We start from the raw sequence: 27,906 nt of genomic DNA, 5'->3' as shown, positions 1-27,906 counted from the left end.
GTCTGTACATGCTAGGCTCGTTAAGTCAACCTAAGTGTATTGCGTGTGTAAATCTGGCTTACACCCGTTGTATTCGAACGTTAGAATCTATCACACCCGATCATCACGTGGTGCTTCAAAACAATGAACCTTCGCAACGGTGCACAGTTAGGGGGAACACTTTCTTGAAATTATTGCGAGGGATCATCTTATTTAAGCTACCGTCATTCTAAGAAAATAAGATGTAAAACATGACAAATATCACATGCAAATCATAAAGTGACATGATATGGCCAATATCATCTTGCGCCTTTTGATCTCCATCTTCGAGGCGCGGCATGATCACCTTCGTCACCGGCATGACACCATGATCTCCATCATTGTGTCTTCATGAAGTTGCCTCGTCAACTATTTCTTCTACTACTATGGCTAACAGTTAGCAATAAAGTAAAGTAATTACATGACATTTATGTTGACACGCAGGTCATAAATAAATTAAGACAACTCCTATGGCTCCTGCCGGTTGTCATACTCATCGACATGCAAGTCGTGATTCCTATTACAAGAACATGATCAATCTCATACATCACATATATCATTCATCACATCCTTTTGGCCATATCACATCACAAAGCAAACCCTGCAAAAACAAGTTAGACGTCCTCTAATTGTTGTTGCATGTTTTACGTGGCTGCTATGGGTTTCTAGCAAGAACGTTTCTTACCTACGCAAAACCACAACGGTGATATGCCAATTGCTATTTACCCTTCATAAGGACCCTTTCCATCGAATCTGATCTGACTAAAGTGGGAGAGACAGACACCCGCCAGCCACCTTATGCATCAAGTGCATGTCAGTCGGTGGAACCAGTCTCACGTAAGCGTACGTGTAAGGTCGGTCTGGGCCGCTTCATCCCACAATGCCGCCGGACCAAGATAAGACTAGTAACGGTAAGCAAATTGAACAAATCATCGCCCACAACTGCTTTATGTTCTACTCGTGCATAGAATCTACACATAGACCTAGCTCATGATGCCACTGTTGGGGATCGTAGCAGAAATTTAAAATTTTCTACGCATCACCAAGATCAATCTATGGAGTAATCTAGCAACAAGGGGAAGGTGAGTGCATCTACATACCCTTGTAGATCGCTAAGCTGAAGCGTTGCAAGAACGCGGATGAGGTAGTCGTACTCGTGGCGATTCAGATCGCAGTCGATTCCGATCTAAGCGCCGAACAATGACGCCTCCGCGTTCAACACATGTACAGCCCGGTGACGTCTCCCGCGCCTTGATCCAGCAAGGAGAGAGGGAGAGGTTGGGGAAGACTCCGTCCAGCAGCAGCACGACGGCGTGGTGATGGTGGAGGAGTGCGGGACTCCAGTAGGGCTTCGCCAAGCACTACGAGAAACGAGGAGGGAGAGAGGTAGGGCTGCGCCAAGAGGGAGATCAAATCATGTGTTGGGCAGCCCCCAATACCTCAAGTATATAAAGGGGGAGGGGAGGGGCTGCGCCCCCATCTAGGGTTCCATCCCTAGGGGTGGCGGCAGCCCCCAAAACCCATCTAGGGTGCGGCCAAGGGAGGGAAGAGAGGGGGGCGCCCAAGGGTGGGCCTTAAGGCCCATCTGGACCTAGGGTTTGCCCCCTTCCCTCTCTCCACGCGCCTTGAGCCTTGGTGGGGGGCGCACCAGCCTACCTGGGGCTGGTTCCCTCCCACACTTGGCCCACGCAGCCTTCTGGGGCTGGTGGCCCCACCTGGTGGACCCCCGGGACCCTCCCGGTGGTCCCGGTACGTTACCGATAGCACCTGAAACTTTTCTGGTGACCAAAACGGGACTTCCCATACATAAATCCTTACCTCCAGACCATTTCGGAACTCCTCGTGACATCCGGGATCTCATTCGGGACTCCGAACAACATTCGGTAACCGCGTACATACTTTCCCTATAACCCTAGCGTCATCGAACCTTAAGTGTGTAGACCCTACGGGCTCCGGAGTCATGAAGACATGGCCGAGACAACTCTCCGGTCAATAACCAACAGCGGGATCTGGATACCCATGTTGGCTCCCACATGCTCCACGATGATATCATCGGATGAACCACGATGTCAAGGATTCAATCAATCCCGTATACAATTCCCTTTGTCTATCGGTACAATACTTGCCCGAGATTCGATCGTCCTCGTTCAATCTCGTTACCGGCAAGTCTCTTTTACTCGTTCCGTAACACATCATCCCGTGATCAACTCCTTGGTCACATTGTGCACATTATGATGATGTCCTACCGAGTGGGCCCAGAGATACCTCTCCGTTACACGGAGTGACAAATCCCAGTCTCGATTCGTGCCAACCCAACAGACACTTTCGGAGATACCCGCAGTGCACCTTTATAGCCACCCAGTTACGTTGTGACGTTTGGTACACCCAAAGCATTCCTACGGTATCCGGGAGTTGCACAATCTCATGGTCTAAGGAAATGATACTTGACATTAGAAAAGCTTTAGCATACGAACTACACGATCTTGTGCTAGGCTTAGGATTGGGTCTTGTCCATCACATCATTCTCCTAATGATGTGATCCCGTCATCAACGACATCCAATGTCCATAGTCAGGAAACCGTAACCATCTATTGATCAATGAGCTAGTCAACTAGAGGCTTACTAGGGACATGGTGTTGTCTATGTATCCACACATGTATCTGAGTTTCCTATCAATACAATTCTAGCATGGATAATAAACGATTATCATGAACAAGGAAATATAATAATAACTAATTTATTATTGCCTCTAGGGCATATTTCCAACAAAATCCCTGGTCGGCCATGCTGGCCGCGTCGACGGCGACGCCTGAGGGCGTCGTTCCCCTCCTTGGAGGCGTCGGTATGGACTAATCCCCTCACTTCCCCTTCCCCTTCCCCTTCCTCTAGAGTTGTTTCATGAGCTAACTTAAGAATGTTTAGTTCTTTAGTTAGACGCTCAATCTCCTTCTTATCATTATCATTTGTTTCATCTTGATTAGCATGATTATTAGCAAGTTCATCATAGTTTTCATCACTAGCATTGTCAGCAAGTAAATCATCATCACCTAGCAAATCATCTTCATCACTATTGAAATCAACATACTCAGGGTGTGATACCTTAGGGACTTTAGCCATGAACCATCTTCCAATTCCTTCATTTGGTGAGTCAAATATGTCATAGGAGTTGGATGACACAAGTGCAAGACCGGCCACACCTTCATCTTGAGTATATTCAGAGTCGGAGTGATACCTTCTCTCGGAGTAGTTGTCGGAGTCGGAACCGGATACTCATTCACCAACGTGATCTTGATGTCTTCATATTGTGTAGCTCTTTGATGACTTGTCCTTCCTTTCCGAATCCTTGCTTCTACGAGAGGGTCTTCGTTCATAACGATCATCTCTACTCCTTCTCTCTCTTTGAGGTGATTCATCTCTTCTATCACTCCTTTTTGGTGAATCCTCCCTTTTCTTGTAGGGAGCCATACACTCATTGGAGTAGTGTCCGTGTCTTCCACAATTGTAGCAATTATGATCACTACTGGAAGATCTTTTATCATTGTAGGACCTTTTGGAGCTTCTCTCTTTGCTTCTATTCTTGTAGAACTTGTTGAAGTTCTTCACCATTAAGCTCAATTCTTCATTGGATACTTGCTTCTCACTTGATGTTGTAGGAGCATCACTTGAAGCTTTGTAAGCACCACTTGACTTGTTGTGGAGCTCTTCCTTATCCTTGAGTGGCATCTCATGAGCAACAATTCTACCAATGACTTTCGTGGGCTTGAGATCTTTGTAGTTGGGCATCATTTGGATCAAGGTGCACACGGTATCATATTTTCCATCCAAGGCTCTTAGGATCTTCTTGATGATGAATTTGTCGGTCATCTCTTCGCTTCCTAAGCTGGCAATCTCATTTTTAATGAGAGCAAGCCTAGGGTACATCTCGGCGACTCCTTCACCATCTTCATCCTGAACTTGTCAAGTTGACTTTGAAGCACATCCAATTTGGATTCCTTGACGGACTCGGTAGCTTCGTGCATGTCAACCAAAATATCCCAAATTTCCTTTGCATTCTCAAGGCGGCTGATTTTGTTGAATTCTTCGGGGCACAATCCATTGAAGAGAATATCGCAATCTTGAGAATTGTATTGTAACATCTTCATTTGTTCCGTTGTCGCTTCACGATCCAGTTTTTTTTCCATCCTTGAAGAAATCACCTTGCAAGCCTATACGCACAACAGCCTAAACAATGGGGTTATGACCAAGAATATGCATTTTCATCCTATGCTTCCAACTAGCAAAATTAGTACCATCAAAGTAAGGACCTCTACGGTGGTAATTTCCCTCGCTAGACACCATACTCTCCTAGGTTGTAAAACTAAGGTTATGATCACCAAAGCTATGGAAATCAAGGCAAATGGAGACAAAAGCTCTGATACCACTTGTAGGATCGAAAGTAGGTCTAGAAGGGGGTGATTAGACTACTTGACCAAATAAAAATCTAACATTTTTCCCAATTTTAGTTGTTGGCATATTTTAGCAATTAGCACAAGTCAAGTAATCAACCTACACATGCAATTCTAATAGTGTAGCAACGGAAAGTAAAAACATTGCATATGAAGGTAAAGGGAAGGGTTTGGAGAGTGCAAGCGCAATGAAGACACGGAGATTTTTGGCATGGTTCCGATAGGTGGTGCTATCGTATACGTACACGTTGATGGAGACTTCAACCCACTAAGGGTAACGGTTGCACGAGTCCACGGAGGGCTCCACCCATGAAGGGTCCACGAAGAAGCAACCTTGTGTATCACACCATGGCCATCGCCCCACAAAGGACTCGCCTCACTCGGGTAGATCTTCACGAAGTAGGCGATCTCCTTGCCCTTACAAACTTCTTGGTTCAACTCCACTACTTGACGGAGGCTCAAAAGCGACACCTAACCAATCTAGGAGATACCACTCTCCAAATGGTAATAGATGGTGTGTTGATGATGAACTCCTTTCTCTTGTGCTTCAAATGATAGTATCCCTAACACTCAACTCTCTCACACAGATTTGGATACGGTGGAAATATGATTTGAGTGGAAAGCAACTTGGGGAAGGCTAGAAATTAAGATTATTGTGGTAGGATTGGAATATCTTGATCTTGTAAGTGCATCTAGTGCCACCCCTAGTTGGTTTTGGAGTATTGACGACAAACCTAGTTGAGGGACTAATGTGTTTGTAAGAATTGCAGGATAACACAGGTAGAAGTCCCTCATTGATTCGGTTTTCCTACCAGAGATGACCCCTAAAAATGTATGAAGACATTGAAGTCAAAGGTGGTATATGAAGATATTCACATTGAAGACTATGACAAGAGAAGACACCACATGAAGCCTATGGAGCTCGAAGACTTAGATCTTTCGTAGTTCTCTTTCTTTTGTGTTGAGTCATAGGAACCACCGTACTGTTAAGTGGGGTCCAAGAGAACCAGTCAGAATGACTGAAGTGATGCCTAACCAAAACCTATGTCTTCGAGTGAAGACTATGAGAGCGAATCTTGTCCAGAGTCAGACAAGTCAGCTTTGCTTGCAGCCCAAGTAAAGTTGCCGTGTGAGTTTGAAATCTGACCGTTGGAACACGTGTCAGTTCCTTAGTGACCCAGGGTCATTTCGGACAAATCAGGTCAGGTTGCCAAGTGGCTATAAATAGCCCACCCCCTACAACCATAAACGGTTGGCTGCTCAAATTAAGAGTACGGCTTTTGTCGTTTGAGAGCAACCCACCTCGAAGCCTTTGAGAGAGAATTCCTTGCGAGGATAAACCACCCAGAGCCAAAGAGAATTAGGCATCACTTAAGTCTTCTTGTCTGTGTGATCTGAAGACTTATTACACTTGAGGACTGTGCATCCTCCAGCCGGTTAGGCGTCGCGTTCTGAGCATCCAAGAGACATTGTGGATTGCCGGTGAACGAAGTCTGTGAAGGTTTGGGAGTCTACCTTGAAGACTTACCAGAGTGATTGGGCGAGGTCTGTGTGACCTTACTCAAGGGGAATACGGTGAGGACTGGGTGTCCTGAGCTGCGTGTTCAGGACTGGATGTCCGGGACTGTGTGTCCTAAGATTTAAATACCTAGCCGCCCTAACCAGACGTACAGTTGTCACAGCAACTGGAACTGGTCCAACAAATCATTGTCTTCAGCGAGTCACTGGTTTCATCTTCCCTTCCCTTTACTTACTGTTACTCCTTGTGAAGTCATTGTATCATTGCACTATCTTTTGTCTTCACTGAGTGACTGCGTGTTCTGTATGGCTTCATAATATCTTCCTACCTGATCCTTACTACATCGCTACTATTAAGTCATTATGCTTTCACTCTATTGAATACTTGACTATGGCTTGCCTAGTGTAGTCTACCTTCCGCTGCAGGGTAATAGGTTTATTTCTATCGTTTGTCTTCATAACTTCCACGTATTGAAGACCTTCATAAAAATCGCCTATTCACCCCCCCCCTCTAGTCGATATAACGCACTTTCAGATCTCAACACATGAGTAGGTGGTTCTCTCTCAGAAAATGTATGATGGAAGTGTAGGCATATTATGATGACTCTCTCACCAATGGAGAAGGGGGTGGAGGGGTATATATAGCCTCCACACAAAATCCAACCGTTACACACATTTGACCCAACTCGGTGAGACCAAATAGTTGAACTCCGTGAGACTGATTAGCTCAAAATGTGAACGTTAGAAATCTCGGTGTGACCGACTAGAACAACTCGGTGGGACCGATGTGCTAGGGCTTAGGGCAACATCATCTCGGTGTCACCGATTGCATCAACTCGGTGAGACCAAAGTGAAGCAATAATGCAACAAAGAGAATGTCAAGCCAACTCGGTGAGACCGAAATAAATGCAACAAGTCACAGAGCATTGGCAAGGCCACCTCGATGAGATCGAGACCCATATCGGTGAGACCGAACTGTTCAGGGTTTCTGGCAGTGGCTATGTCATATGAATTCGGTGGCGCCGGATAGAAAGAATCGGTGGAGCCGAGTTGGAGTTTAAGGTTTTGACATATTTGGATGGATAGTGGTTGAGGGTTTTGGAGTAATATCACTAAGCATTTGAGCAAGCAAGACATTAAGCAACACCTCATACCCTTTTAATAGTATTGGCTTTACTATGGACTCAATGTGATCTTGGATCACTTAAACTAAAATGAAGAGTCTAGAGATTTTTTCAATATGTGTCCTCAGCATTTTGAGGGGTCCATATTTCTAGTCCATGCCATGCCATTCATTGAACTTTCTAAAATATTTAACTTAAATGGATATTAGTTCAATGAGCTATATGTTGTTATGAATCACCAAAACCACCTGAGGATTAGTTGCACTTTCACAACTGTTTCCCGTTGATGTTCCCCTCCCAAAGGCATGTTCTTACGCGTTATACACCCGTTCAACACTGGAAACACCACTCCCCGTTCGACTTGCATGTGTTAAGCATGCCACCATATTTTTCATTACTTTTTCATTTTTATTACCTGAATATTTTCACAAATTCTAAACATTTAAAACTTGCTAACATTTTAAGAAGATTAGGAATATTTCAAAATTCTAAGAACATTTTAAAGATATGTGAGCAACTTAAATATTCAATAATTTTTTTTCAAAAAGAATTGGAGCATACTTTTAATTCATAAGAATTTTTCAATTTTGTATTTTTTAAATTCACTAAGACTTTTGAAATTCCGTAACATTTCCAAAATTAACCAACATTTTCTAAACAACTATAATTTTTTCAAACTCAAATACATATTATAAAATTCATAAAAACTTTTCATGAACATTTAAGTTTCATTAAAAAAATAAAATGCATAAAGTAAAATAAAATTTAAAAGGAAAAGTAGCAAAATAAAAAGAATACAAAAAGGAAATGGAGAAAATAGGCACCATGCCCCGGGCGAGCTCAAAGCACGTAGGGATGCATGTTTGGTCGAGCCGCGCAGATAGGACGTCCCGTATGTACTACTATATTCACAACAATTTCTAAAAAAATTTCTATTCACAATAACCTAACCTATGTCCATAAAAACAACCCAGATAGAACCAAATTCAACTCCATGGGCTATAAAGTTTGTGAGGAAAACAGGACCTCCTATATAAAGCATTGAGCGTCGTATAGACGATAGATGCCATGCAGGTAGGTTTTAGTAAGCAGCCCATTAACGATATTCTGCATTCTCGTTGTTTCCTGCATTGAGGGGTTCGTTCGCTTAACGATATTTTCTTCGATTCTCTCATTTTGCTTCGGTTCTTTAGTTGGTTTTCTGTTTTAGCATAAAAGTACTAAGTTTTTTCAAATGCAACCACTTTTATTCAAAAAAAGGAATTAATAAAAAAAGGTACATTTTGTTCAAAAAAAGGTTTGCCATGTAGTAATAAAAAATATTATGTATATAAAAATGTATTTAGTTTGTATTATGAATTTTTCATCATAATTTAGAAAATTTCACCATGTATTAAAAAATGTTCGCCATATATAAAAATATATTCATTGTAAATTATAAAATCGTTCAGTGCGTATTTAGCAAATGTTCAATGTACAACAATTGTTCTTAATGTAATTTGAAAATGCAAAAAAAGAACGAAATAAAAACCAAAAATAAATTGAATCGCCTATGAGGTTGTTTCTTTTTAGATATAGATCATTCACCTTGGCACATTCTCGCAACATCTACCTGCTTGGCCTTGCCAAAAATAATAAAAATAAGTGAATTAGTGACTACTCCATTCCGAAAAATATTTGCCAAGAATTTCCCAAGAATGGGCCTGGCCCAAGATATTCCATTCCGAAAAAATAGGACGTAGCTTATCAGAAATCTACTCCCTCCACATTCTAAAAAAAAGCCTACTCCCTCCTCAAAATACTAAGGCATGCTTAGCTTTTTTTTCATCGCACAATTTTGACTATGACTGTCATCTATTGTATGTCCACAAAATCAGTGTAAACATATAGGAGACATAACTTTTTTTCGAAAGACAATTATGATCATATCATTTTATACATGTTCAACGTATATAGTTTGATAAATGGTGTGCATCAAATACAATTCAAAGTCAAACCAGACTTACATTTTACGAAGGATGACGTATCTTAGAAACCAAATTATTATCGCCTAACAAAAGGAAATCGACTTAAACGGAGAAACTGAATCACCTGTGATGAGATGTAGCAAAAGTGAATTCTTTGGCAGCATTTGAGTTTGAGTTGCAAGTTTAAACAACTTTTTTCAAGATAATAGGAATTGCAAGTACGAACACAAGCAGATGACATTACATTTGTTTCACCTCCATCGTTCTGACTTGGCGACTACACGCAGGCGAAATTTGTGACGCCTGACACGGTTCAAAACCCTGGCGCGCTTCACTTGTACTTCATGTTCAGCGCCTTCCCCAGGGTGAGGCAGCCCGGCGACGCAGGCGGCCTGGCGCCGCCTCTCTTCCCGCCTCCTGGTGCCTGGGACGGCGTCGGCCGCCGCCAGGAAGGCGCGGCCGGGGTGCTCTCCACGCGCCTTAGCCGACCGTCCTCCACCGGAGCGCGTGGCCGCGGTGTCCGCTGCTTCAGCTGGATCTCCTCCCGCAGCTCCCTCTCCAGCGCCGCCTTGGCCTCCTCCGCCAGCTCGGCCCGTCTCACCGCCTCCTCCAGGCTGAACTTCAGGTCGCTGATCTCTGCCTGCGCCGCGCTCAGCTTCTCGTCCTTGAGAGACCCGCCGTCGGCCTCCTTCGCGACGAGCACGTACCCGCCGCCGGGCCTGTCGACGTCCCCGACCTCCTTCTTGTGCAACTCGCCATCGCCATCGGCCTCTTTGGAATCCACCTCCACGATCTCGGAGACAAAGCCCGCACCTGCAGCCTCTGACTCTGAGACTCTCTTTGCTGCCAGGTTTTCAGGCATGCCGATGCCGGCGTCCATGAACTTGCAACACTCAGAGTTCACGCTCCTGAAATCCTCCATCGGGCTTTCAGGCATGAAACGAACCCTCCTTTTCAGTCCTGCCTGAACTTGCACGACATCAGCAGACGTTGCAACGTTGACATTCCCGTCACCAGATTGAATGTTTGGACAGTCCTCCCTCGGCAATTCACTGTCAAAATAGGCTTCAGCAACTTCTGGACAGCCATTGACAAGATCAGCGACTTCTCCTCGTGGTTCTTGGCTTCCCTTGCCATCGTCAGACTTGCCAGCATTGACGTCGACGTGGTCGTCATCACAGGACCGACCGGTGTCCGCAGGGTTTGCCTCAGCATCGCCGTCGGCATGGCGCACCGTCGTCGAGGCCGAAACCATGACCCGTTCTGACACCGAGACGTAAAGCTCCTTGAGCTGCATGAGCTCAGACCGCAGACACTCGACCTCGATGGTCTTCGCCAGCAGCTCCCCCTCCATGCTCTCCATCGCCCCCTTCTGCTTCCTGATGGTCTTCAGGTTCTTGTCAGAGCTGAACAGCTCGAGCGTGACCTCCTGGAAGTAGACGGACCGCTCCTCCTCCGCCCTGATGGCCGCGACGGCCGACTCCAGCACGGCCTCGTTGAGCTCCAGCACGCGCATCAGCCCGTCCCGCGCGCTCTCCCGCTCCAGGATCCGCCGCGTCTCCATCGACTCCACCTCCCCGAGCACGTAGGCGTTGGCGCGCCTCACGGCGTGGAGCTCGCCCACCGCGACGTCCAGCTCGTCGCGGAGCGCCTCGCACTCGGCCGCCGCCTGGGACTGCCTGGTGGTGATGGCGACGTTGTCGGCCTCGAGCTCGGTGATGCGGCGGTGCGCGTCCAGGCACGCCCGGTCGTACTTCTCCGACAGCTCCTGCATGGACTTGCGCATGGCCTCCAGCTTCATGTTCGCCTGCTTGCTCTCGCTCTCCTTGGCCTCCAGCTGCAGCTTGCACGTCGCCAGCTCCTTGGTCACGACGTCAATCTCCTGCCCCTGCACTTGCAAACATGGACGGATTTGAGCAGGAACTAGATATGCAGTTGTGTGATTATGCGAAGTTGTGAAATTGAGTACCCACGTACGTTTCTGTCAGGGCTGCTGAACCTGCTGTGATCACTTCTCTGCTCGAAGAGATTCAAGGCAGACTGCACGGATTCTAGGGGCCTCGTGTCAATCTCGGCCATCTGTACGTACAACTGGTTGCCTTGTGTCGATTCAGTCAGTCCTTGTGCGGTTTCCTGCACGAGTTGAACAAGAATGATGCCTCAAGCGTAATATACTGATTAAAATGATGCCAGATGCCTATCCTAACTCAACAAGTTAACACCAACTCTTACAGGTTACTAGTAATGAAAAGCCATACAGCCTAGTCACACACTTTGTGTGGTTAGCACAACTGTCAAAACATCTTCAGATTTGTCCGTCAGTTAGCCAACAACTTCACTTGAGTAAGTCTAGAAGTTCAGTTGATTACAGGTCTGAATACTTCAAGCCATCAGCAGGTACTACTACGCTAAGCGATGAATTTTATACCGAGTTCGAGGAACACACAAAAACCTATATAAGCAGTCTGACTTCTCAAATGGCAGATTCACCCCCAAAGAACATGGCAGATTCACCTTTGCGCGTAGTAACAACAGATGTGGAGACGTCTAATCAACAAGAGATCGTACCTTGAGCAGCCCAGGAGGCGGCTCACTCGATCACGGGAGCACGATCGCGCAGCGTTGCCTTGCTGCTGGCCTCGTCGGGCGCTTCACCATTGGCCAGAGGAGCAGCCCGCGAGTCCAAGAGACCAAGACTGCAAATGCCAAAGAGAGCAGCGAGTAAAATGAACCGAGGAACGAGTGGCGCTACATATACTGCCACAGGAGGCAGCGGCTAAGACGAGGCGCCGTGAGCAACGAGGGGGCTCGTCTCCATCCCATCCCGAGGAAACTATCGCTTTGGTCGTGGTGAAAACGCCGATGCGGCGGGCGGGGTCAGTCCAAGCGCCCACTACTTCTCCTCGTGCCACGACGCCACCCCCCTGCGTAAGCGCCCACGATCGATCGTGCTCAGCTGGTTTATCCGCTCCTCGGTCGTGACCGTCGCGCCGGTGGCGTGACGAGTGCGTACGACTATACTCCCGGGTTTTAGAGCATCCTACTATCACGTCCTACACGTGTTCCTTCATATTTTAGATACTACTGACATTGTAAGGTCCGCAAGTGAAATTAAGTGTGCACACAAGATAGGGGGTTCCTAGAAAAACATGGGTGCTAGCAACAGATAGAGATCCCACACAGATCTTATATTTGGACTCGATGGATTTGGAAATGTTGGGCACCCCTCACTTGCAAGATCTTCATGTGGCTCGCGATACAACATAGAATATGGACATCTGATCGGAGGCTGCGGCATGGGTTACAGGACAACCCCTCACCTTGCTATCTGTGTGACCAGGAGAAAGACAACATGGATCATCTACTCGTCCAGTGCGTTTATTCACGACAAGTATGGCACATGATCTTGTCCAGCATTAGGGCTGCGCCAGCCTTAGCGCCGCTGGCGAATGATAACTTGAAATCTTGGTGGGGCAGCACCCAAAAGCAGCTTCGCAAGGAGATCCGTAAAGCTTTTGATAGCCTGGTGATTCTGGTGTGTTGGGGCTTATGGAAGCAAAGAAATGTTCGAGTTTTCCACCCGACGACTCCACCTTCATCGGCCTCCGAGTTAGTACTTAGGATTCTTAATGAGCTGCACATGTGGGCGACAGCGGGAGGGTGTGGAATTGACACCATTGTGTGAGGAGTTAACATAGTGCGTGGAGTTGGAGTTTGCCATGGCCTCGGTCGGCTTGGGACTGGTGGCTATGCTAGTAACTCTCTTGTACATTATTTTCTCTTTTCTATAAAGCTAAGGTACGCAATTTGCATACTCTTGAAAAAAATATTTGGACTCGAGTGGCCACCCTCATTACAGTGCTCTTAAAATAGGGTTTCACCCCCACTTTATAAATAAAGGCAACATACATACAACAAGTTCAAGTGCACTAAGCAGCATAGACGGCTAGGACAATCAGCACAAGCACGCCTAAAAAGCATAAAAAAAGAAAAAAGGTCACCAAATGTTGCGAGGATTGTCGGCAAGCGGTAGCATGTAGCGCATCCATCATAAGTCCTAGACGCTCGCGGTCACGCTACCTAAACAATGGGTGCAAGTGCTCCAAGAAAGCAAGGGATTTAAAAAACGAATAAGAGGCCTGTCGAGGAAAAACCCTATCAATCACCATTATTACGCGTCCCCCACAACTTCCAAGCTAACGTCGCAAACACAAGCCAGAATAGGCGCCGCTTCTCCCGGTCTGGTTGGCTCTAGTTTGAAGGAACCCAGTCAGGCCCTAGAGCCTCCCAGACGAAACTTCAAAGAACTCTCGCCGCCGTGCAAGACAAAATGATGCGGGTGCCCATCTTCAGGACATCACAAAGGGGACACAGGCCATTGGGTCGTGCCTCTTGAGCACCTTCATCCCAAATGGGAGTCGGTTCCTCAATAATTGCTACACAAAAATCTAGATTTTCAAGGGCAAAGGTACTTTCCAAACAGGATAAGCCCATGAAATAGTGGGCGTACAACATAGAGCATGGTATGCCGGACCAACGGAGAAAACGCCCGAAGGTGAGAGACTCCAGGATACGGTGTTCGGATAATCCGCGAGCACCGGTGGTATAGTAGCCCATGAACTCTATTTTCTCCGCCTGTCCAAATGACCGTCCGAACAAGATTATCCAATGGCCATTTTGGGCAGTCGCCGAGACAAACACCATCGAATCCGCGCAGATGGCATACAAGTTTGGGAATCCCGTATATAGTGGGACTCCCCCAACCCATGGATCAAGTCAGAATAGAGTTCCCTCTCCATTCTCAATACTAAAGAAAACCCCTACCCGGATTTCCTGCTAGATCCATTGGATGAAATTACAGAGCTGGGATCCCTCTGTACGCGAGCAAGCAAGGAGGGGCTCGCCCCGCAAATACTTAGCATGAAGCTATAACCATAGCCCCCTCCTCTCGAATGATCCACCAAATCCAACGCAACATGAGGGCTATGTTCATGTATCACAAAGCAAGTGTTGGGGAACATAGTAATTTCAAAAAAATTCCTACGCACACGCAAGATCATGGTGATGCATAGCAACGAGAGGGGAGAGTGTTGTCTATGTACCCTCGTAGACCGAAAGCGGAAGCGTTAGCACAGCGCGGTTGATGTAGTCGTACGTCTTGACGATCCGACCGATCAAGTACCGAACGTACGACACCTCCGAGTTCAGCACACGTTCAGCCCGATGACGTCCCTCGAACTCCGATCCAGCCGAGTGTTGAGGGAGATTTTTGTCAGCACGACGGTGTGGTGACGATGTTCATGTTCTACCGACGCAGGGCTTCGCCTAAGCACCGCTACAGTAATATCGAGGTGGACTATGGTGGAGGGGGGGTCACCGCACACAGCTAAAGGATCAAACGATCAATTGTTGTGTCTATGGGGGGGCCCCCCTGCCCCCGTATATAAAGGAGCAAGGGGGGGGTGCGGCCGGCCAGGAGGAGTCCTACTCCCACCGGGAGTAGGACTCCCCCCTTTCCTAGTTGGAATAGGATTCGGGAGAAGGAAAGAGAGAGGAGAAGAAGGAAAGAGGGGGCCGACCCCCTTTGCCCTAAACCAATTCGGTTTGGGCCTTGGGGGGGGGGGGCTCCCCACACTCCCCTTGCTTCCCTCTATTTCCACTAAGGCCCATATAGGCCCATTAAGCTCCCGGGGGGTTCCGGTAACCACCCGGTACTCCGGTAAAATCCCGATTTCACCCGGAACACTTCTGACATCCAAACATAGGCTTCCAATATATCAATCTTCATGTCTCGACCATTTCGAGACTCCTCGTCATATCCTTGATCACATCCGAGACTACGAATAACCCTCGGTACATCAAAACATATAAACTCATAATATAACCATCATCGTAACGTTAAGCGTGCGGACCCTACGGGTTCGAGAACTATGTAGACATGACCGAGACACGTCTCCGGTCAATAACCAATAGCGGAACCTGGATGCTCATATTGGCTCCTACATATTCTACGAAGATCTTTATCGGTCAGACCGCATAACAACATAAGTTGTTCCCTTTGTCATTGGTATGTTACTTGCCCGAGATTCGATCGTCGGTATCTCAATACCTAGTTCAATCTCGTTACAGGCAAGTCTCTTTACTCGTTCCGTAATACATCATCCCGCAACTAACTCATTAGTTGCAATGCTTGCAAGGCTTAAGTGATGTGCATTACCGAGAGGGCCCAGAGATACCTCTCCGATATTCAGAGTGACAAATCCTAATCTCGAAATATGCCAACCCAACAAGTACCTTCAGAGACACCTATAGAGCACCTTTATAATCACCCAGTTACGTTGTGATGTTTGGTAGCACAAAAAGTGTTCCTCCGGTAAACGGGAGTTGCATAATCTCATATTCATAGGAACATGTATAAGTCATGAAGAAAGCAATAGCAGAATACTAAACGATCGTGTGCTAAGCTAACGGAATGGGTCAAGTCAATCACATCATTCTCCTAATGATGTGACCCCGTTAATAAAATGACAACTCATGTCTATGGTTAGGACCATAACCATCTTTGATCAATGAGCTAGTCAAGTAGAGGCATACTAGTGACAATCTGTTTGTCTATGTATTCACACATGTATTATGTTTCCGGTTAATACAATTCTAGCATGAATAATAAACATTTATCATGATATAAGGAAATAAATAATAACTTTATTATTGCCTCTAGGGCATGATACGTCCATTTTGCATCATGCTTTTATATCGATATTTATTGCATTATGGGCTGTTATTTCACATTATGTCACAATACTTATGGCTATTCTCTCTTATTTTATAAGGTTTACATAAGGAGGGAGAATGCCGGCAGCTGAAATTCTGGGCTGGAAAAGGAGCAAATATTAGAGACCTATTCTGCACAACTCCAAAAGTCCCGAAACTCCACGGAATACCATATAATAAATAATGAAAAATCCTCGCCAAAGATGAAGACCAGGGGGCCCGCACCCTGTCCCCCCAAGGCCCAAACCGAATTAGTTTAGGGCAAAGGGGGTCGGCCCCCTCTTTCCTTCTTCTCCTCTCTCTTTCCTTCTCCCGAATCCTATTCCAACTAGGAAAGGGGAGAGTCCTACTCCCGGCGGGAGTAGGACTCCTCCTGGCCGGCCGCACCCCCCCTTGCTCCTTTATATACGGGGGCAGGGGGCACCCCATAGACACAACAATTGATCGTTTGATCCTTTAGCCGTGTGCGGTGCCCCCCTCCACCATAGTCCACCTCGATATTACCCCTCGAAGAGCTAGATCATGCCCCTCGGTCATGTCTATAGGAGAGCTAGATCATGCCCCTCGAGATAGTGCGGCGCACTTGGCCGTGGCTCGAGCCCGTCGAAGATCAAGTCTCCGCGGATCTTAGCCGTGTAGTTTAAGCTTCCAAACCTGACTTGATGGCCAGGGGCGTAGCTTTCGATCTGCTCCAGGTGGCCGAGCGAATTGGCCCGCAGAGCGAAGCCGCCGAAGACGAAGATCTGTCCGGGTAGCAAAGTCTCACCCTGGACCGCATCGTTGTTGATGATCGAAGGAGCCATCGGGCCTAAAGGCGACGACACAGAGGAACTCTCAATGAAAGCACCAATGTCGGTGTCAAAACCGGCGGATCTCGGGTAGGGGGTCCCGAACTATGCGTCTAGGTCGGATGGTAACAGGAGGCAGGGAACATGATGTTTTACCCAGGTTCGGGCCCTCTTGATGGAGGTAAAACCCTACGTCCTGCTTGATTAATATTGATGCTATGGGTAGTACAAGAGTAGATCTACCACGAGATCAAGGAGGCTAAACCCTAGAAGCTAGCCTATGGTATGATTGTTGTGTATGGAGTTGATCACCTACGGACTACAACCCTCCGGTTTATATAGACACCGGATAGGGTTAGAGTTACATAGAGTCGGTTACAATGGTAGGAGATCTTGAATATCCGCATCGCTAAGCTTGCCTTCCACGCCAAGGAAAGTCCCATCGGACACGGGACGAAGTCTTCAATCTTGTATCTTCATAGTCTAGGAGTCCGGCTGAAGGTATAGTCCAGCTACCCGAACACCCCCTAATCCAGGACTCTCTCAGTAGCCCCTGAACCAGGCTTCAATGACGACGAGTCCGGCGCGCAAATTGTCTTCGGCATTGCAAGGCGGGTTCCTCCTCCAAGTCCTTCATAAAAGATTGTAAACACCAAGAGTAGTGTCCGGCTCTGCAAAATAAGCTTCCACATATTGCCATAGAGAGAATGATATTAACACAAATAAAATCTGCTGACGTATTCCGCAGTGCGTCATCACACTACAGCCAAGTCCTTCACTCGAATCGTTTTCACTTTTCCACCTCAGCGTGTTTTGCGAGGCGGTTTCCTTGGCACGTCTTGTCAAAGCAGAGATCGTGTGCCCCTCTTTTACGGGATTCTCATCCATACGGACATGGGTAACCCAATCGTGCCCATTAGCATGTTTTCTCGATTAAAGGCGAGTCCCAAACGGTTACGGGGAGGGCTCCTGGTATTCAACCTCTTATAAAGAGACCAGGGCCTTACTCCCTTTCTCCAATCCCAAAACAAGTTCGCCCGTCACCTCGAGTTCCAACACCCTAGGCTCCAGATTACGGGCGCCTCAGACCTTCGACAATGTCCGGTTCCGACCTTCAAGGCCGATGGATGCCCTCCTCCGTCACGGAGGAGGACATGCTAAAGTTGAGAGAGGCTAAGTTCTTGACCGCCGAAATTTCGCACAGGTTGCCTGCTCAAAGGCAGGCTATCCCCAGTCCCCAGCCCGGTGAGAGCGTAGTGTTCGTGTCTCACTTCCTTCGGGGGTTAGGCTTCCCGATGGACCCCTTTGTGAGGGGACTGCTGTTTTATTACGGGCTGGAATTCCACGACTTAACTCCGGAGTCCATCCTCCATATCTCCTCGTTTATCGTTGTATGCGAAGCGTTCCTCCGTGTTACCCCTCACTTCGGATTATGCTCAAGACTTTCAAAGTGGAGCCGAGATGATCAAGGGACGGCACGCAGAGTGCGGAGGCGCTGTTATAAGCAAAAATGATGATGCTCCATGGCCCGAGGGCTCTTTTCAAGAGGAGCTAGGCTTGTGGCAACGAGAGTGGTTTTATATCACCGCTCCCCGGAGCACCAAGTGGGTGGCGCTTCCTGCCTTTCGCTTGGGTCCCCCACCACGGCTAGCGTCATGGGTTAACAGAGGGTTAGATTGGGGTTTGCCCAAAGACGTGCCCCTGTTACAGGGCCGAATTAAGGATCTCTTGGAGGGAGACCTCAGCTTGGTCAAGGTGACGCAGGTCATGCTGATTCGCCGAATATTGCTCGGCAAACGTCGCCCCCTTCGCCTGTGGGAGTTTAGTCCAGAGGGACCGCGAGCTCTCCAGAACTTTATGGGCGCAACGCCCGCAACAATGTATAGACTGTTCTTCGGATCACAAGAGATGTGTCCGGATTTAACCGAGGACGCAGGCCTAAGCTGCAATCGCCCGGATACTCAAGTAAGCAACCTTGTGCCCGGACCTTCTATCCGTATAATTGTCATAAACTTGCCCCTAAAAGAGCCGTCCTTTTAAACAGGAGTGGATAGCGAAGGCAAAGCTGATCAGGTGTCCGGCTCCCCTTCCTGAAACTAGGCCGGATCCCGTGCTGGTCAGGATGCTGGAGATAATGCCTTTGGAGGGGGAGGACAAGGAAGCTATGGCCTCCTCGAAGGAGGCTGCTCCAAAGGGAGGAACCGACAATTCTTCTCCTAAGGGGAAGAAGAGAGCCTCCTCTGACAACGCGGAAACCATGGCCTCGAAACGGGGGAGAAAATCCTCGTCAGAGGGTCCAACGCCGGGGAGTCCCTCGGCCGGACTACGCCCTCAAGGGGATCAGCCCTCCAGCGATCCGTAAGTGGAGAAAAGATTTTCCTTTTGAGGGATGAGGGAAGTCCTTGATTTATATCTGAGAATATTAACCAAACCTTTATCTTGTAGCTCGGACCTCAGCCCTTCTCAGCAGAGCTCGTCTTCGGGGATCTCCTTCCGGAGATGATGGAGAGCGGGACGCCTCCCCCTGCCGTGCCGCCTAGCGAGGCGGGCGACCCTGAGGTGTCGTCGCGGAGGGTTTCTCCAAATCCGGCAGGGGCGGAAGGTGGTTATGCGGCCCCCCGAGGTTCTCCGCGTCCGGCCTTCGGAAGAGGTCATGGGACAAGTCCGGCACCGTCTGGTGCTCGGCCAGAGGAGCTAAATATTCTGCTGGGGCGAGCTTCTATCTCAGAGGAGCACCGCGCATTGATGGGCACGGTGATTGAAAGGATTTCATCCGTAGAGAGCGGATTGTATGAGGCCGTCAAAAGTTTACTGACGGGTTTCGAGGTACATTAGATAATGTATACTTTTGTCAGTTGCGCATGAGTAAGATGCGCCCTGTGTAGATAGTAGCCCCTGAGACTCTACGCGTCGTCAAGAAATGACGGCACGCGGAGGATCATAATCCCAGGTCTAAGATGTCGCCTTTGAATGTAGGCGGCAGGGTGTCCGGAGTTGAGCCGAACTGATGATTTTGCCGAACTAAAGCGGCAACTAGACGTGGAAGATGCCGACATCACGCTTGTCAATAAGCGGCTTGATGAGGCTCAAGGTATGTAATTCCTCGGGCGGCATCAGGAAAGAACAGTTTTATGCCTGTGTCTTACGATGTGTGTGCTTGACGCAGATGGTGCGGCCGCCGTGGAGAGTCTTAGGGCAGAACTTGCCCGAGCTAAAGAACAAGCCAGCGAAAGTGATGCGGCCACCAGGAAAGCCCTTGAAGAGCTGAGAGCCGAACAGGCTGCTCATTGCCGAAGCAAGGAAGCGATGGCCGAAAAGTTAAAAAGCGCTACAGACCGTTGCAGACTTCTTGAAAAAGAAGACCAGGCGAGACAGACGGACTTAAAGAAGGCCGTTGCCAATGCCAAGGACGCGCGCTCTGCGATGAGAGCTGCGAAGGAGGAGCTGCGTCAGGCCGAACAAATTGTGGCTGGAAAGCCCTTTATGCTGTGAAGGAAATTTTGTGATCCGAAGTTTGCTCCGTTGGACCGGATGTGGAGTGTGGAGGATACCTATCTGGACTTGGCAGCGAGTGCTGCTGATGCGACCGAACACTTTCGAGATCAGAAAGATCGCGAAGTGGAAAAGCTTTTCTGATCGCAGTTTCACAATCCAGAGCATCCACTGGCAGTGGATGATCGTTTGGCTCAATGGGCCGAACTGAATAGGTTGTCTGGACTCGCCATGAAGTACGTCATGGGTCACCTGTGGCCGGGGAGATCGGAGCCGAAGAGTTATTTCAGCTTGGTGCAGCAATTCCTTGACGCGGTGCCGCGTATAAATGCAATGAAGAGGTCAGCATGCATAGAGGGCGCTAGGATGGCTCTTTCCCGTGTTAAGACATACTGGGCAGAGATGGAGACCACCGTTGTTGCGCCCGAGATTCAGACGAAAGCCGAGTACCCTCCGAGCACTATTTTCAGGAAGTTCTTGAAGGCACTCGTGTAATAGAGACGCAATGCCCGAAAGATGCTATGTTATGATAGCATATGTAATTATAAAGTAATATTTTGATAAACTGTAGTGGCCTTTTTTATACTTGTGCCTCCAAGTATTGGGAACACCTCCTGTGCGGCCGTTTTAAGATATATATATATATATATGTATATATATATATATATATATATAGAATCTGAAAGATGGCAGTCGTTGGCTTCAGCCCCCACGCACATAGTGCGGGGGTGCTCGCAGAAGACGCATTTTCACACTTAACCCAACGTCTTGGTCCTACAAAGGAGGTGATAGCGCAGCGGGCCAGGCAACTGGACTATAATGCTTTAACACTTTCACTTATCCATAGGAGTTTGACAGTGAGACTATTTAGGTAGCTCCTTGGTGGCAACTGCGCTCGTCCGAGTTCGGGGCGCGTATGTGCCTGACCGAGAAGCGGCCCTTCGTTAAAGCAGAGGAATCCGATAGATTCCGATAGGTCATCGAGTGGCTGACCAGCCTCACGCTACATCATGACAGTCCGTTTTCGGCTTTCTCTACTGAGGTGCTCGCCCGGCCGAACCGGGGCACAATCGCAGTAGTTCCCCTGGTGCTACCTTAGCCGATAGAGCGGAACGTAAGGTAGCCGAACTCAGGAGCCGGGCAACCCAACATTTGACCAAAATCATGATTCGGAGCTGATGCATATAATGCCAAAACTCGCGACGCCGAACACTCCCTAAGGTGTTCGGTCTTTATGAGTGCGGGCGAAACAACACTCTTTATTAAAAAAGCCCCTAGTGTCCAGGTACGTGCGAAAATTCTGACGTGGCCACATGCCAAGACGCCAGCCTCCTCCTTGGTTATATCAGGAAGAAAAAACCAGGGGATGTGTAGCAACAAGAGACAGTAAAAAAGGTTTACACAGGGTCTTAATCTAAAAAGAATCCTTTAGGACGGGTCCCTACTGCACGTCTGCGCCTGTGTCTCCGTTGTGCCGTATCCTGGACGGGCGCCGCACGACGTTCATCTGTAAAAGAGAGAAACTGAGTTAAAAACGGGTCGTGCCGAAAAAGTTTAAAATAAGCAAAGTATAAAGTAAGATATATAAGATTGAGCTTTATTGTCTCTTATTGCATATGCGTGGAGCCCCTAGTGCGGGGGTATATGGCTTCTAGGCCTGCATCAATGATGATTTTGCACCGAACTCGTCTATCCGCGTTCGTGGTCTTGAATGACCTATTTCGAAGTTTTTTTGGCCGGTGAGGCCATTTTGCTGTGGGGCTGTCAAAGCGGCCGCGCAGTCCTTCGCTTGGGGAGGCGCACTTTAGTGCTTCCCCTTCAAAGAGATGATGCCTCGTGGACCGGGCATCTTAAGCGTAAGAGATGCATAATGCGGTATTGCGTTAAAGCGAGCGAAAGCTTCGCGTCCCAGTAGTGCTTGATAGCGACTTGAGAACGGAACGATATGGAAGGTCAGATTTTCGCGGCGGAGGTTATCTGCAGAGCCGAATATGACTTCGAGCCGGAGAAAACCCATACAATGGGTGTCCGGACCAGGTATTACCCCTTGAAAGGAGGTTTTGCTGCGGTGGATTCGTGCTGGGTTTATCCCCATGTGCTGGATTGTATCCTGATATATCAGGTTTAGTTCACTGCCGCCGTCCATAAGGACATTTGAAAACTGGAGTCCGCCAATTATTGGATCGAGTATCAAGGCAGCCCAGCCTACATTCTTGATATTCCTAGAATAATCTAGCTGATCGAAGATGATCGGTTTTGACAACCAGTGGCAGGACCCTTTGGGGATGGGCCGTGTGGTGCGTACCTTTACGGGTGCCGCACGTTTTGTTATGTGAAGTGAGTTCACTGTTTTTACTTCTTGTGGGAAGTTCTTTTGTTTCCTGGTGCTCTGCTTTTGGGGTTCGTCCTCCTCTTCGCTTGGTGTGTCGAGCCCCTTGTGTTCGGCATTGAGTCTGTCGGATTGTTTGAAAACCCAACAGTCTCTGTGGGTATGGTTAGCAGGCTTCCCGGGAGTACTGTGTATCTGACATATCCTGTCCAGGATTTTATTTAGGTTGGATGGATCGTCCCTGTTATCCTAGGGGGTGATTTTTCCTGATTTTGTCGTGAGCCTTTGAATCCGGCATTGACTGTCGTGCTCTTCGGACTTTTGTCCTTAGTCCAGCGACGGTCCTTGTTGCGTCGCGATTTTCCGTTTCCATCCCTAGTTTCGGATGTATTTGGGTCGCTGGGGCTGCACCTTGCCAACCAGCTGCCCTCCCCTGCACAAAAGCGGGTCATGAGGCTTGTTAGTGCGGCCATTGTTCTTGGCTTTTCTTGGCCGAGGTGTTTGGCGAGCCATTCATCTCGGACATTATGCCTGAAAGCTGCTAAGGCTTTGGCATCCGGACAGTCGACTATCTGATTCTTTTTAGTGAGGAATCTATTCCAGAACTGCCGAGCTGATTCTCCGGGTTGTTGAGTTATGTGACTAAGATCGTCTGCATCCGGAGGGCGGACATAGGTCCCTTGAAAGTTTGCTCAGAAAGCATCCTCGAGCTCTTCCCAGCTTCCAATTGTGTTTTCGGGAAGGCTTTTAAGCCAATGCCGGGTTGGCCCTTTAAGCTTAAGGGGTAGATATTTTATGGCGTGGAGATCATCTCCTCTAGCCATGTGTATGTGGAGGATATAATCCTCGATCCAAACTCCAGGGTCTGTTGTTCCATCATATGCCTCTATGTTTACGGGTTTGAATCCCTCTGGGAATTCATAGTCCAGGACCTCATCGGTGAAACATAGGGGGTGTGCGGCGCCCCTGTATTTGGGTGTGCCGGATTCTGATGATGGCTTCATAGCATTGCTTACGAGAGCTTGCTTTCTTGGCCCATAAATGGACCTGACTGGGCCATGATGCGAATCCTTAAGTGGGTCGCATGCCGATTTAGGTGCGGCGCCGCTTGCCGCTTTATGGGGTCGTCTATCCGACCGTGTGGCTTTTTCATTTTTTGAATGCGAGGGCTCTAGGGCCTCTTCGTCGTATTCAGGCAGTAGCTTTCTTTTCGGATAGCTTTTAGTGCGGCGACTATCTCCGTACTTATCTGTGGTATTGATTACTTTGCTCCATCTAATCCGGAGTGCATCTTCCGTTGTTTTTAGCTTCCGCTTCTGCTTTTTTAGGCTGCGTGCAGTTGCAACGAGCCTCTCGTGGAGATTTTTCTGCTCCATAGGTTTATTCGGCGTGAGGTCGTCCGGAATGCCGTTTTCGCCAGAGGAGGGATGTTCGGTTTCTCTATCCGTGTTGCCCTATTCGGACGGTTGCTCTAAGGCCTGCTCGTCGTCTACCGGCTCGTCCTGCTCTATGGCTGGGTTTTTGTCGAGGCGGGGCTTGGGTCGGCGTTTACGCCGGCGCTTTGATTGCTTTTCGGGGGGTCGAGCTCCCGTCCCATCCCCTTTTTCCTCGTTGTCGCTTCCTTTAGGGGTATCCACCATGTACACATCGTGAGATGAGGTGGCTGTCCAATGCCCTATGGGCGTTGGTTCCTCGGTATCTCCTGCATCGTCATCCATACTGTCGATGTCTCCGGAGTCGAAGTTGAGCACGTCGTTTAAATTGTCGACAGTGGCTACCAAGTGGGTGGTGGGTGGGCTTTGAATTTCTTCATCGTCCGTATCCCATCCTCGCTGACCGTAGTTCGGCCAGGGCTCTCCTGATAAGGAGAGAGACTTGAGAGAGTTCAGGATATCGCCACAAGGCGAGTGCTGAAAGATGTCTGCGGCGGTGAACTCCATTATCGGCGCCCAATCGGATTCGATTGGTAGGGGCGCGGGGGGTTCGGAGTCCGGGGAGGAGTCCGGATCCTCGGAGTCACGGGTCATGCAGAGTGCGGGGCTAGCGTTCGGCTCGATCGCTTTCGGGATCGCAGCCCCCGAGGTGACGTCCAACCGCTCATCCTCGATTGGCACAATAGGCTCCGCGTTAGGGGTCGGAACCGATGCGTGTGCGGCCTCCAGGACACTGTCCGGGGGCAGAGCTAGATCATGCCCCTCGAGATAGTGCGGCGCGCTTGGCCGTGGCTCGAGCCCGTCGAAGATCAAGTCTCCGCGGATGTCAGCCGTGTAGTTTAAGCTTCCAAACCTGACTTGATGGCCAGGGGCGTAGCTTTCGATCTGCTCCAGGTGGCCGAGCGAATTGGCCCGCAGAGCGAAGCCGCCGAAGACGAAGATCTGTCCGGGGAGCAAATTCTCACCCTGGACCGCATCATTGTTGATGATCGAAGGAGCCATCGGGCCTAAAGGAGACGACACAGAGGAACTCTCAATGAAAGCACCAATGTCGGTGTCAAAACCGGCGGATCTCGGGTAGGGGGTCCCGAACTGTGCGTCTAGGCCGGATGGTAACAGGAGGCAGGGAACACGATGTTTTACCCAGGTTCGGGCCCTCTTGATGGAGGTAAAACCCTACGTCCTGCTTGATTAATATTGATGATATGGGTAGTACAAGAGTAGATCTACCACGAGATCAAGGAGGCTAAACCCTAGAAGCTAGCCTATGGTATGATTGTTGTGTATGGAGTTGATCGCCTACGGACTACAACCCTCCGGTTTATATAGACACCGGATAGGGTTAGGGTTACACAGGGTCGGTTACAATGGTAGGAGATATTGAATATCCGCATCGCCAAGCTTGCCTTCCATGCCAAGGAAAGTCCCATCGGACACGGGACGAAGTCTTCAATCTTGTATCTTCATAGTCTAGGAGTCCGGCTGAAGGTATAGTCCGGCTACCCGAACACCCCCTAATCCAGGACTCCCTCAGTAGTAATTTCAAAAAAATTCCTACGCACACGCAAGATCATGTTGATGCATAGCAACGAGAGGGGAGAGTGTTGTCTACGTACCCTTGTAGACCGAAAGCGGAAGCGTTAGCACAATGCGGTTGATGTAGTCGTACGTCTTCACGATCTGACCGATCATGTACCGAACGTACGACACCTCCGAGTTCAGCACACGTTCAGCCCGATGACATCCCTGGAACTCGGATCCAGCCGAGTGTTGAGGGAGAGTTTCGTCAGCACAACGGCGTGGTGACGATGTTGATGTTCTACTGACGCAGGGCTTCGCCTAAGCACCGCTACAGTATTATCGAGGTGGACTATGGTGGAGGGGGCACCGCACACGGCTAAGAGATCAATGATCAATTGTTGTGTCTATGGGGTGCCCCTGCCCCCGTATATAAAGGAGCAAGGGAGGTGCGGCCGACCATAGGAGGAGGCGCGCCGGAGGAGTCCTACTCCCGGTGGGAGTAGGACTCCCCTCCTTTTTCCTAGTTGGATTAGGACTTGGGGGGAAGGAGGAGAGAGGGGAAAGGAAAGGGGGGGCGCCGCCCCCCTCCTTGTCCAATTCGGACTTGGGGGGAGGGGCGCGCGGCTGCCCCTTGGCCGCCTCTCCTCTTCCTCCACTTGGGCCCATAAGGCCCAATTGCCTCCGGGGGGTTCCGGTAACCCCTTCGGTACTCCCGTAAAATCACTATTTCACCCGGAACACTTCCGATATCCAAACATAGGCTTCCAATATATCAATCTTCATGTCTCGGCCATTTCGAGACTCCTCGTAATGTCCGTGATCACATCCTGGACTCCGAACAACCTTCGGTACATCAAAACACATAAAGTCATAATAAAACTGTCATAGTAACGTTAAGCGTACGGACCCTACGGGTTCGAGAACTATGTAGACATGACCGAGACACGTCTCCGGTCAATAACCAATAGCGGAACCTGGATGCTCATATTGTCTCCTACATATTCTACGAAGATCTTTATCGGTCAAACCACATAACAACATAAGTTGTTCCCTTTGTCATCGGTATGTTACTTGCCCGAGATTCGATCGTCGGTATCTCAATACCTAGTTCAATCTTGTTACCGGCAAGTCTCTTTACTCGTTCCGTAATACATCATCCCGCAACTAACTCATTAGTTGCAATGCTTGCAAGGCTTAAGTGATGTGCATTACCGAGAGGGCCCAGAGATACCTCTCCGACAATCGGAGTGACAAATCCTAATCTCGAAATACGCCAACCCAACAAGTACCTTCGGAGACACCTGTAGAGCACCTTTATAATCACCCAGTTACGTTGTGACATTTGGTAGCACACAAAGTGTTCCTCCGGTAAACGGGAGTTGAATAATCTCATAGTCATAGGAACATGTATAAGTCATGAAGAAAGCAATAGCAACATACTAAACGATCGTGTGCTGGGCTAACAGAATGGGTCATGTCAATCACATCATTCTCCTAATGATGTGATCCAGTTAATCAAATGACAACTCTTGTCTATGGTTAGGAAACACAACCATCTTCGATTAACGAGCTAGTCAAGGAGAGGCATACTAGTGACACTCTGTTTGTCTATATATTCACACATGTATTATGTTTCCGGTTAATACAGTTCTAGCATGAATAATATACATTTATCATGATATAAAGAAATAAATAATAACTTTATTATTGCCTCTAGGGCATATTTCCTTCATTATTATCTTGCAAACCTATCCAACAACACCTACAAAGTACTTCTAGTTTCATACTTGTTCTAGGTAAAGCGAACGTCAAGCGTGCATAGAGTTGTATCGCTGGTCGATAGAACTTGAGGGAATATTTATTCTACCTTTAGCTCCTCATTGGGTTCGACACTCTTACTTATCAAAAACCGTTGCGATCCCCTATACTTGTGGGTTATCAAGACCTTTTTCTGGCACCGTTGCCGGGGAGCAATAGTGTGGGGTGAATATTCTCATGTGTGCTTGTTTGCTTTATCACTAAGTAATTTTTATTTGCTGTTCTTAGTTGTTATTTATCTTTAGTTATGGATATGGAACACGAAATACCAAAAAAATTAGGTGTACTTGCTACTCATGGAGATTGGGAACCTCCTAAAACCCTCGATGCTAGTTATGTGAAAAATATTATGTACTACTTTAATAATCCTGAGAAAACCCCATTCAATTATGTAATGGGAGTAACGTTGGATCAACGTAAATACTTTAGGGATTACCGCTTGACACAAAAAGGGAAACTATTATGGGATCAAATTCATATATTGAATTGGTATGCTAGGCAACTATGCTTGAGATATGATTATACTTGTTGCTCTAAGGTGAAGGCTCCACACCTTCCCTTTTCATGTGAATTTAATGATAATAAAACCTTAGCTTCTTATGCTAATGGTATATATGATTACTATGATGTGGAACAAATAGAAGAATTTGTTGCTTTATGGGTGCTTATGAAATTCAAT

The 27,906-nt window shown here is 48.1% G+C and overlaps 1 protein-coding gene across 1 annotated transcript; it reads right to left on the bottom strand.

The window, feature by feature from the left end:
- Nucleotides 1-9,227: 9,227 nt before the first annotated feature.
- On the bottom strand, nt 9,228-11,776 carry LOC147976442 (uncharacterized). Its single transcript, XM_087519778.1, has 3 exons — nt 11,641-11,776; nt 11,050-11,205; nt 9,228-10,960 (listed from the first exon to the last, which is right to left on the bottom strand). Exons 2-3 carry the CDS (start codon nt 11,149-11,151, stop codon nt 9,404-9,406), a joined length of 1,659 nt encoding a protein of 552 aa, XP_087375904.1. The 5' UTR covers nt 11,152-11,205; nt 11,641-11,776; the 3' UTR covers nt 9,228-9,403.
- Between the last annotated feature and the right edge of the window lie 16,130 nt (nt 11,777-27,906).

Source organism: Triticum urartu, chromosome 4A, assembly GCF_056163025.1.
Source record: "Triticum urartu cultivar PI428250 chromosome 4A, HENAU_Tu73, whole genome shotgun sequence".
NCBI lineage: Eukaryota > Viridiplantae > Streptophyta > Magnoliopsida > Poales > Poaceae > Triticum > Triticum urartu.
Note: the sequence above shows the minus strand (reverse complement) of the source record. Positions and strands in the feature narration are given on the sequence as shown.

Bases quoted from the DNA above. Each gene is read 5' to 3' on its own strand.
- LOC147976442 (XM_087519778.1), bottom strand. From the start codon at position 11,151: ATGGCCGAGATTGACACGAGGCCCCTAGAATCCGTGCAGTCTGCCTTG. The intron at 10,961-11,049 runs GTACGTGGGTAC...TTGCAAGTGCAG, and splicing joins TCAGCAGCCCTGACAGAAAC to GGGCAGGAGATTGACGTCGT.